The 11,944-nt window shown below is 43.2% G+C and overlaps 1 protein-coding gene across 5 annotated transcripts in view; it reads left to right on the forward strand.

The window, feature by feature from the left end:
- ccdc117 (coiled-coil domain containing 117) overlaps nt 1–10,122 on the forward strand; it is a 21,067-nt gene extending 10,945 nt beyond the window's left edge. For 4 of the 5 annotated variants that reach the window (XM_038792280.1, XM_038792305.1, XM_038792290.1 and 1 more), the window contains exons 3-6: nt 2,515–2,568; nt 3,551–3,805; nt 4,955–5,092; nt 9,189–10,122. In XM_038792280.1, coding sequence (XP_038648208.1) covers nt 2,515–2,568; nt 3,551–3,805; nt 4,955–5,092; nt 9,189–9,396 — 655 coding nt within the window. In that variant the 3' untranslated portion in view covers nt 9,397–10,122. Of the gene's footprint in view, nt 1–2,008; nt 2,380–2,514; nt 2,569–3,550; nt 3,806–4,954; nt 5,093–9,188 lie in introns of those variants that run through there. The other variant, XM_038792313.1, reaches the window with a different exon arrangement.
- The last annotated feature ends 1,822 nt before the right edge of the window (nt 10,123–11,944 follow it).

The following is an 11,944-nucleotide window of genomic DNA, read 5'->3' on the forward strand; positions in this document are numbered from 1 at the left end:
GTGCGCGTGTCAGACAGATTGAGCCAGTATGGACGTGCGCACGAGAGAGATTGAGCCAGCGTGCCAGGTGAGGACGCGCGCGTGAGAGAGGGATTGAGCCAGCGAGCCATATTGTGGGATCAAGAGTGAGCCACTGTGCGGATGGGAGCGAGAGCGATCGAGCCACAATAAGGCAGGTGGGCACTAGAGAGATCGATGCATGAGTGAGAGAAATTGAGGTGCGGGCGGGCGCAAGAAAGATTGAGCCACGGTGCAGGCGGGTAGACACTGCGAGAGAGGTTGAGCCACTGTGTGGGCAGGCACGAGAGAGATCGAGGTAAGGAGCAGGCAGGTGGGCATGAGAGAGGTCGAACGACCAATCACGTTATGGGCAGATGTGAGAGAGAGATCGAACGACCAAGCCACAGTGTGGGCACGCGTGTGCGAGAGAGAGATTGAGCCAGTGTGCCACGGTGAGAGCGTGCGCAAGAGATTAAGACAGTGCCCAACAATACGGGTGCGTGTGGGAGCAAAAGCGATCGAGCCACATTATGGCAGGCAGGAACGAGGGAGATCGGGGTGCGGGCGGGTAGGCACCAGAGTGATCGAGCGAGCCACGGTGTGAGCCCGCGATAGTGAGATCGCGCAAGCAAGCCACGGTGTGGGTGCGGTCAAGTGATAGTGATCAACGGTGCGGGTGTGAATGAGTGAGAGCGAGCACGAAAGATCAAGTGAGCGAGCCATGGTGTGGCCCGCACGAATGAGAGCGAGCAGGCCATGGATGCAGACTCACAAGAGAGATTGAGTGAACCACCGTGCGGGCGTGCAAGTGAGTTTGAGTGATCCATGGTGCGGGCGAGTGAGAGTGAGCAAGCCATGGTGCGGGCACGCGCAAAAGCATGAGCGAGCAAGCCAAGGGGGCACCTGCGTGAAAGTGAGCGAGCTACTTGGCGTGGGTTCAAGAAGCTTGGCGCGTGAGCTGGAGTGCGATGGGGTGGGGCGTCCGGGCACACGAGCTGGAATGAGGCGAGCTGGGGCAGAGCACGCTGGGCTAATGGAGAAAGCTGGCCCTGCATTTTTCTGTTTTTATTTTTTCTGATTCCTACCCCACTTATCCACTTCTGAAAGCATCGATCACTGGAGCATAGTTTTGCAAGTCTTGATTGTTCTCCAGTACCTCACCCTGACGGTTATCTTCCATCTCTTAATCTAGTCAGGGCTTATATTCATCTGCAGGAACTAACCCCCAATCTTGTTCTCATCCAAAAATTTCACTTGCACTTCCAGTATGAGTTCTCTAGATTATATTTGTAAGGCACCCTAAATGTAAAGAAACGTCCTCAGGCATTTCAGAAACGTTGGTGAAGGAACCAAGCCTGAACGTAATAGTTATAAGTGTGGTGAATAAGTATTAAGTTTTAAGGAAGATTTTAAGTGGGAATATGGGGACAGAAGTGTTTAGGGAGGATGCAAGTTTGAGGTGGTTCAGCTCTGCTATCAGTAAGATGAGACAATAATCAAAGGAATGGATTGGCCCTGAGAAGTTAAAAGACTGAGAAAGATTGCAGATATATTACAGAGGAGCAAGATCATGAAGAGACCCGTAATCTGGGCTTTTCACAGTAACTTCATTGAAGCCTACTCGTGACAATAAGCGATTTTCATTTTTCATCTTGGTAATCAGGAACCTAAGACCGTTACCGTTTTACCACAACTCTCTCTCATGCTGAGATTGACCAACATACCTGAAATCAGTGATGAAAGTTAGTTATTTGGGGGTGAAGAGATGCTTTTGAAACCTAATTTTTATAAATGTTAGTCTCTTGCTCTATTTGGGAAGATCTTTGATCACTTGTGCTGGCTTCAGACTTTCAAAAGTAATCGCTGCATTGACTTGCTCGGGAGCAGGACATTTCAGGAGCTTTGGTTGTGAAGACTGTTAAGGTCCAATTGGGACTATTTGCTACTATGGTGTCAGAAGCCAATATAACATTAAACTTTATAACCTGAAGTCAATGAACCTTGATGTGTCACTGGGGTCAGTGACTGTGCATGACACTCTTTATGATGTCAATGGGATGGCATTATGTGACGGCCTTTGCACACGGGGGATGCCATTTTTATCTTCAGTGTATTTCTTGGGGTTTAACAGTGCAATACTGCAGATATGATATTCTGTGCCATGACCATTGCCCACTAATTAAAAATGGTGTGCGGCTGACTTACTTAAAATCTGCACCAGCGTGTTTATGCATTCAGAGGAAGGCGACATGTCAGTACCTCAAAACTAAACCGTTTTTGAAGATCTTTGGGACCTGGGTTTCCAATGGCATTTTGGAGTCTAAAAGAATTCTACAACATCTCATTGGAATTTTATAGAAAATTCATTTTTTTAAGCAGGTAGTCGTACTTGATTGTAATTTTAAATGTTAACTAAGCCTGTGCTCAAAGTCAGCTGATTTAAAGTATATAATTCTTGTGTCTGCATGATTTCTTGTTACTCCTCCATCTAATCTCCGTTTCTGCGTCAAACAGGAGGAATGAGTTTTTTTTCAGGAGAAAGCACAAGCGGGAGCAAGAGGAAGACGAGTGAGTATCTTCATGAAGCCCTGATATTCTGCTATGTTAGTGGGACTATAGGCTAGAAATTGCAGCAATTGTGGTGTGGCTGGTAAACAGCATCAATTGGATTTTTAGGCTTGCTGTTAGCATTGCATTTTATTTGTACTGCAATTTACTGGAATATTGATGTGATAACCACGCCAGTATCCCATCTAGGATCTCATGAATGTTGTGCTGAATGGCATAATTTTCTCGCCAGTAAAAGAAACCGCAAATGCTGGAGGAGGAAATAAGGAATTTGATTCCACCTCAGCACCCTGGGTCACTGCCCGTGTGGAGTTTGCACATTCTCCCCGTGTCTACGTAGATCTCACCCCCACAACCCATAGATGTGCACGGGAGGTGGATTGGCCACACTAAATTTGCCTCTTAATTGGAAAAATATAATTGAGTATTCTAAATTTAAAAGAAAAAAACTGGCTTTCCTCTAATTTAGTATTTTACTTTAAATTGACCCATGTCTTTTTCCAAAGATATCCTAACCCAAAAGTCCCCTGACTGATACCTGATCGACTTGACTCACAAGCAGAAAATAGATGATTTAAAATCAAAGGAAACACTACTGCCCCGCTGCCATCTCTCCCTTTCTCTTCATTGTGGAGTTTAGCTTTGCTCTCATCCAACGTTTATACAGGGGCACACACAGTTGAATAGAAAAGAAACCTTGGCTGTAATCTTAAATTTCTTCATTCCCTTCCTAGACTAATTGTAGTTCTTCCTACTGCTGTTTTAGTTGAGATTAGGTAATTCAGAACTTTTGTATGAGTTTGGGGGATGGTAAAAGCATTATCTTGCTGCAGTACTAATCTACACAGCTTGGATGTGAGCTTTTGGCCTTGCTGTTGGTAACTGAGTCCTTTAACTTGTCTAAAGAATAAATGGTGTTCTGCTTTAAACAAAGTATCCTGGTGACATTTGTGAATTGATTCTTGCTCTAACTCTCTCCCAGTGCTCCTGCTCGAAAGAAACGTCTAACTGAAAAGATGCTGGACTGTCTGATGACTTCGGTAAATGTTTCATGCAGCTCCTGGCATTCCACTCCATACCCCCAGGAAAATATGTCATCTGAGATTGCTTCCACTTCTTGGCAGATTGGACCCAGCTCACAAGAATTTAGGGTAATCGAGAATAAAGCCACCTATATGGAAATTAAACCGGATCCAAGTGAAGAGGGACTGCAGAGACTGAAGGAGATTGAAAATCGGTAGGGGGAGTCTGCAAAACCTAGCCTCTGCATTTTGCTGGCTACTATTAATAGTTTTGGGAGGGTCATTGGTGGCCAGAATCTGCATGTTCCTTTCTCTCCATACTTAATTTACTTTTGTGAAGCAGCTGTACTATTTGAGAAAGAGATTTAGTAAGTATATTTGGTGAACAGACTTCCTTACACTATGAAGGAAAGTCATCAGTAATGGACTGGCTTGAAATCTATGCATCTTCCCAGTAGTGTTCCAAAATCCATAACCAGGGTAGAGATCTGAGGTAAAAGTAAATAGGAGAGGAAAATTAGACAATTTTGCAGGGTAGGATAGGGAAAGAGGAAAAACAGAAATGTTGATTCCCGTTGGTATGTTTCATACGGTAGAATAAAAATGCTTTTTAAAAAAAAAGATTCATAAGGTAATGAACTGTAGTCTGGTCAGCTGATATTTGAACATTTGACACCAGTAAAGAAGATAATTATGCAGTGGACTTCAATGGTATGATAGTATGCTTGAATCTAAGGAGTTTTTATCTTTTATTAATTGCTGTTGAATCTTTTAAAATAAGGATCTGAAAGCAAAACATGGAGTAAAGTGATTGAATATGTTTTCTGAGAGGAACAAGGCAGTGATCCTCAAGTTCCAAAAGAATTGCTGACTTTGTTACTTAGGAGTTGAGAGGAAGCTGCCTGTAGACATGTTGCAAATCTGCCAAATTTTTGTCCACTTCAATATATTAAATATGAAATACTTTAGTGCTGCAGAATTTGAGAGGACAAAATGATTGGACACGTTGAGCAAGTGGCATATATAGTCCTGAGCCTTTTAAAAGTGAGAAAGGTATTGTTGTCAGGGTTGAATTATATTATTTTAGTCCAGTACCCGATGGGAAGTTAAGTTACTGATTTTAACCAGACAGGTTTTGACCAAATTTGTGTTTGAATTCCAATTGTTTAATACTGTAGAACTTCATTTTAGAAACCACAGGTTTGCAATCTCCATTCTATTGGTTGTGCGTGCTGCTGCCATGTTGCAGGTAGACGGGCTGCAGTTCCTAATGATTGTAGTTGTAGCCCTCACCTCCTTAAAAGGGATTCAGTGAAGCTCTTTGCTCTTAATTCAAATAATCTTTATATTTTTCCACTCCTCAGGCTTACTGAAGGAGATGATCCAGAAGCTGATGAAATTGAGATTTCGGACATGCCTGTACTCGTCTTATCTGACTCTCTCCGAGAAGAACTGAGGCCTGGCCTGAAAGAAATTTTGCCTCGTAAAATAATGGAATCCCTGTAAGTGTGATCTATGTTATCCCCAGTGCACAGCAGTCACAGAATTCTGAAAAGTGGGGAATTGGGCATCGTTGGGATTTTCTTTTTCTCTTCTCTTTCCTATTTTTCTTCAAATGAAGACTGGATAGTCACTTTAATTCGTCTTTACCCCACACTAACTATTTGTGTAAGAAGCGAGATGGCACTCTGAACTCTATTTTATGTAGGATTTTCCTCCCTATAAAGGTCCTGAATGAAGTGTGTCTGGACCCATTCCACAGAACAAAACAACCAAATTGGGAGTCATGTTATGAGTCCAAAGGATAGTTAATGTAAAAATCCGAAATGTTCACAGGGCTTGGGCTTTGTCTTTTTATCAGGCTGAATTGAGGTGGTAGCAAAGATTTACTCCGGATGTAACTCATACCTCACTGGACGCTGCTTACCGAAAGATGCTTATTTAATTGTGGAGAAAGTAATTTAATCATATTAAGGGTTAAACATGAAATATTTTTGGATTTAAGATTTCAGAGGGAAGATCTATTTAATTTAGAGAACAACAGATAACTGAGTAACATTTTTATCTGCAGTGGATATTGCATTTGAATGTGGAATTTGCACTCTCTCGTGCCATTGTCAAATGATAATTGTTGGGGAAAAAGATATTTTTCCGAGTCTATTTGTTCTGTAAATTGTTTTAGTATCTTTCCTGAAGATAGTGAGCAAGGCTGTCTGAACTCTCACCCTCTTTATTGCTGAACAACAGAGTGATCAGTCTTTGTAAAACCTAAATAAAATCAGACTAGAATGAAGACATGATTGAATTTCGATAACTGGTCTTGGAAGTGAAAGTTGACAAGATAAGGTTTTGTGTAACACATTCTCCAATTATAAAATTTTTCTAAAAGCATTTATGTGAGCTTTTTACTTTCTGTACACTTTTGTAAAGGTGCTTATTCAGTTTAGAGTTACTGAAAGAGGGTGAGTGGAGTGGTGGAGGTAACAAATTCATTAACCGATGTGATTAGTGTTTAACAATATCCTATTCCTGAGGATTGGTTTGTGTTCACTTTGCCTGATATAGGAAAGATAGGACTGACATTTATTGTATTTTCATTCATTGTTGTTGGGACCAGCCCTGTTACCTTCTTTCAGTGCTACTATGAAACTGGCAGAAAGGAGATGTGTATGACTTGAGGAATTTTTTGCTTTAGTCCTTCACAACATTGGGAAAGTTGATGTTGTGGATAAGATCTGCTCATTATTGGTGGGCTTCATGAGTGAATACAGTTTGTACTCCATGCATAATGGTGCTGGTGCTTCCTTATTAACAAATTATACCAGAACTCCAGCTTCATAGCAATTTACATAGCAGCTAAACAATATTTCACAAACAATCTCTGCATTCTTTACTCTCAAAATTGCAGAATAATAATAATCTTTATTAGTGTCACAAGTAGGCTTACATTAACACTGAAATCAAGTTACTGTGAAAATCCCCCAGTCGCCACACTGCGGCACCTGTTCGGGTACATTGAGGGAGAATTCAGAATGTCCAATTCACCGAACAAGCACATCTTTCAGGACTTGTGGGAGGAAACCGGAGCACCCGGAGGAAACCCATGTAGACTCTGGGAGAACATGCAGATGCACAGAGAGCGACCTCAGCTGGGATTCGAACCCAGGTGCCTGGTGCGGTGAATATCAGGTTCTGCCTGCATATAACAGAGGTTTGGGACCATCTCCCTCCACAAACCCGGAATGGGTGTGATTAAGCATGTTATATATGACAGGCAGAAGGGGAGGGGATTCGTGAATTATTTGCCATACAGATCAGAGACTGCAGAAACCAAGATTGTTTCCTTTTGTACTTGTGTGGTATCTTCTTGGAGGTCTTGTGGTGCGATGGGTAGAATCCCTGCTTCTGAGCCAGTAGCTCCAACCTTGAGTCCCAACCCAGGACTTGATGGCTAAAGAATGTTCATTCATAATGCGACCAAACAGATTGAGTATCAATCTATAAAGAGGGGAGAGATTCCTGATCAGCCAGGTGATGGGATGAAATTGGGGCAGCATGGTAGCACAAGTGGATAGCACTGTGGCTTCATGGCGCCTGAGTCCCAGGCTCGATTCCTCGCTGGGTCACTGTCTGCATGTTCTCCCCGTGTCTGCGTGGGTTTCCTCCGGTGCTCCCACAGTGCCACCCTGGCAGTACTGGGCTGGCACCCAGGTGGCAGTGCCAGGGTGCCCAGGTACCACTGTGCCCAAAGGACATGCACGTGGGGGTCTCCAATCCCCCTGGAGACCCCCAAGAGTGCCAACCTTTGTAGGTTGATACTCAATCTGTTTGGTCGCATTATGAATGAACCTTCTTTAGCCATCAAGTCCTCCCACAGTCTAAAGACATGCAGGTTAGGTGGATTGGCTATGATAAATTGCCCTTAGTGACCAAAAAGGTTAGGAGGGGTTATTGGGTTACGGGGATAGGGTGGAAATGAGGGCTTAAGTGGGTCAGTGCAGACTCAATGGGCCAAATGTCCTCCTTCTGCACTGTATGTTCTAATAATAATAATAACCGCTTATTGCCACAAGTAGGCTTCAATGAAGTTACTACTATGTTCTGTGAAAGTTGGAATCTCTACCATAACTATCCATAGCTCCAGACTACAACCTGCATGTAAAATGCATCTTGCTACAAAAGCCTTGGGTGCGATAGAAATGCCCGCTGTGCCAGGAAAGCAGTGTGCCGAGGTGTAGCATGGTCGATAGAAGCCAGGAGACCCCGCTCCCAGGATTTACCCGGCTCACAGCCCCTCATGAGATCTAACGCGATCTTGCGAGGCGTTATGAAGTATGGGCGGGATCACATTTTGGCAAATCTGCATATTGGAGCGAGACAGCTAGTCCCACTTTAATATGCAGTTTCCCGAGGGATCTATGCCCTTCGCCTCGGAGACTTAGGGCGAGCGCTGTTCAGTACTGGTCTTCACGAACAGGGACCAGATGAAATGGCACTCTTGGGGGATTGGAGACCCCCACGTGCATATCCTTTTGGCATGGTGGTACCCTAGCACTGCTGGTGCCACCAGAGCATCCTGGCACTGCCACCTAGGTGCCAGCCCAGCACTGCCAGGGTGGTACTGTCGAGGTACCAGTTTGGCACTGACAAAGGTCCAAGCTGGCATTTTGTGCATGGTGGGAATTGGGCTGGAGTGCCCTGCGTGGGTATTGGGGGGGGGGGGGTGAAGGGGTGCACCCCATCATAGTACGTTAGGGGCTTGGGGGGGGGGGGGGGGGGGGGTCGGGGATCTCTTCTGATGCTCCAGAGATCGGGGTGCCATTTAAAAATAGCATCTCGTTCTCTCACTACACAGTGCACAAAATAGGGCTATGTGCGGCATCAGCTGCGACTTCCACGCTGAGATACCCTATCTAATCCGGGTACCGTTTTATAGTATGTTTCTGAGTGCTGCAAGCGCCAGAAAACATGAAGCTAAACGCACTCGCTATGGAACTTTGTGCCCATTTAGTTAAATCCCACCCATACCCATAGACTCGATGAGTGAAGTGTAACACACTACCACCACCTTGTTCTTGTAATGCTGGTATGGAATTGATTGAACTCTAGTCTAAAGTATTGTTTCAGTGCAACTCTGAGTACACCACAAGTGTGTTTCACTGCCTAGAAATTTATTGCTGCTTTGCTATGTTCCAATATAAAGAGCAGCTTGTTTTCATGTTATGACTATGGTGTCAGGCTAGTCCACTCTTAAAGAAATGGATTGCAGTTAATTGGAATGTCCTTCATCGGTGAATGAAGCTGAGAGACTGAAATTTGCATTTTCAATTCTGGTTCTTTCCCATCAGTATAACCCAACGGCAGAATTGCTGACATCATCATTGCATGTGTAAAAGTAAGCTTTTCTGCTTGTAATTCTACATTGGGGAAACAATTTCAGATGTAAGTATTGTCATCAGGAGTGAGCAAACTAGTGCAAATCGGCTGTGATTACAGGTGCGCTTTGGAAATTGAATACCGATTCTAATTGGTTTGCTTTGATTTAAACATGTAAGTCGCCCTCAAGGACTCTAATTTGCTCTTTTTATACCTTCTTAGGAATCGCCCATGCATGGAACTTGTTCTGTGGAGACCCCTATGTGAGCCACTTTCAGATAAACTTGCAGCTTTAACGGAGCAAATGAACTCCAAACATAGGCAACCACAGTGCAACCCTGAACTGTACAACAAGAGCTTAAAACTGGATTCATCCTTGATGTGTGGTGATATGAATCTAACCACATCTGAAGAGGACATGGAGCTTTAGAAACAACTTACAGCATAGACTTGTGGGGTAAAAGCATTCTGACTAGCAAAGAATCTCCATGGCAGGGTGTGGAGCATTTTCTGTTCAAGTTTTAAAGCTTTTTAAATTGACATTTTGGCAGTTTTGATGCCCCCACTGTTCTCGCATAAACCAAATTCTGAACATTGCTGCGGTCTTGTACAGTGTTTGTGTAGTGACTGCATATGGGGTAGCCTTTCTATTTTTGTACGCGTATTCCTATTGCAGTCAATTGATCTCGGCTGTGAAGTAATGAACTTCACACTGTCAAATGTCAGCTTTTTTTTACAACTGATGTGCTTGTGGCAGCTTTGAAGAAATAAGTGCCCTAGTTTATAATGCACCTGAGATGCTGATTATTTTTGTTTATATTTCACATGGTGAGGTAGGAAATTTGGTGAAGCATTCCAAGGCATGTGCACATGATTTGTTCAGTGTATGGCTATACATGAAAGGAATTTTTGGCTGTTCTTAACATTAAGTGGAAATGTTTAAGATTGAACTGTCACTTGCTAAAAAAACTCATGATAACAATTGGTTTTTCTGCACCATAGTCTCTGACATATGGAAAGAAAATTTAAAGACAATCTTTCAGAGAAATTGGTGTAAATGCAAAAAAAACGTTGTACTCACAAGATAAATCATTGTTATGTAATCCAGTTAGTCTTTTAGTCCATGCAGGTCTTATTAAACCACAGTTTCTTTTAACGTCTGTTCCTTATGAGAGCAATGCTGTGGGAAATCTGAATGTCACTCGGTCCTCGTGTCAGCAGATGAAAATGGCAGTGAGGGTGAGCTCGCTGTAATTCTCTTTTTACGTTTTGGCTTTCTCGATACTGGTATTTACAGACCTTACAGTGAGATGCTATGAACATATCACTTTCATTATGAAACTGATCTTACAAACCAATGGCTTTAAATTTATTTCTGTTTATTCTTGTGTTCCTGGAGACAGAGGGAATAATAGACTATTCAGCCCCTTAAACGTGTTCTGCCATTCAATTTGATCATGGCTGATCAATTTCTCAACATCATTTACCTATTCTAACTCGTCTCATAGAATTTACACTGCAGAAGGAGGTCATTCGGCCCATCGAGTCTACTCCGGCCCTTGGAAAGAGCACCCTACCCAAGCCCACACCTCCACCCTATCCCAGTAACCCCACACAACTTTTTTGGAGAATAAGGGCAATTTAGCATGGCCAATCCACCTGACCTCCACATATTTGGACAGTGGGAGGAAACCGGAGCACCCGGAGGAAGACACGGGGAGAACGTGCAGACTCCCCACAGACAGTGAACCAAACTGGGACTCAAAACTCAGATCCTGGAGCTGTGAAGCAACTTTGCTAACCACTGTGTTACTGTGCTGCCCTTCGTTCCTGTTTGGTTCGAAGCAAGTCTTTGTGCAGCTTTGTAAAAAACTATATGACGTTGGTATTAAGCCAGGGTTTGGTTGCCTATTTGATTGTAGGCCAAAAGTATTGGTGTATTGGAGAATTAGAATCAACACCCCAGGTCCATGGAGGGAGTAGATTATTTCCCTGCTCAGTTTTATGGTGGCCAGTTAAAGACTAGCTGCGGTTGCCACTTATTTCCTCTGTTGGAAATGGGCAATGCACCCCTCTAATAGTTGTGAGGAGACAGGCTCCCACATGCATCATGTCGGATTTTTTTTTTGGCATTGTCTCATTTAGTTCCAACATAGGTAAGTAGAGCCCTGTTTACACCCATTAAAATGGTTGCAGTGTAAGTGCCAAAATATTTATAAAGATCCGGATCCTAAAATAACTTTGACATAGTGGCCAGAATACACTACAGGAAATGTGGTTGAACCAAATTTAGCATTGCTACTTTGCTTTCCCATTCATTGCCTCTGAAGATAAACCATTGATGCTTTTTCCATGGCCATAGTAATCTGCTTGTCACTTTCAGTGATTTGTGTATTTCTACTTTGAAAATGAAAAAATGAAAATCGCTTATTGTCACGAGTAGGCTTCAATGAAGTTACTGTGAAAAGCCCCTAGTCGCCACATTCCGGCGCCTGTCCGGGGAGGCTGGTACGGGAATCGAACCGTGCTGCTGGCCTGCTTGGTCTGCTTTATAAGCCAGCGATTTAGCCTTGTGAGCTAAACCAGCCCTGAGATCCCTTAATTACTGTACCCCATTTATATCCAGATTTTCCAAGCAGCATGTGACCTCATTCGCCTTTCCAAAATGTAAAAACTCTCACTTTGAAATTAATTTGTCCATTAAATGCCCATGCTGCAAATTTATTACTGTTTTGTAATTTCTTAATATTTACGATCCCCGCCAACCCCTCAAACATTTGATTCAATCAGCGGATTTAGAAGTTGTTTGATTCCAAAGCTTAAATTAATGCAAATTGTGAACAACAGTGGTCCCAGTACTGATGCCCCTGAAGCTACTTTTTGCAAACTGTCATTTGGAACAGTATCTTTTACTACCACACTGTGCTTTCTGTCATGAAATCAGCGAACAATTGATTCTTCTATGTGTGCCCTGGCCC

This window comes from Scyliorhinus canicula, chromosome 1 (assembly GCF_902713615.1).
Source record: "Scyliorhinus canicula chromosome 1, sScyCan1.1, whole genome shotgun sequence".
Taxonomy (NCBI): Eukaryota; Metazoa; Chordata; class Chondrichthyes; order Carcharhiniformes; family Scyliorhinidae; genus Scyliorhinus; species Scyliorhinus canicula.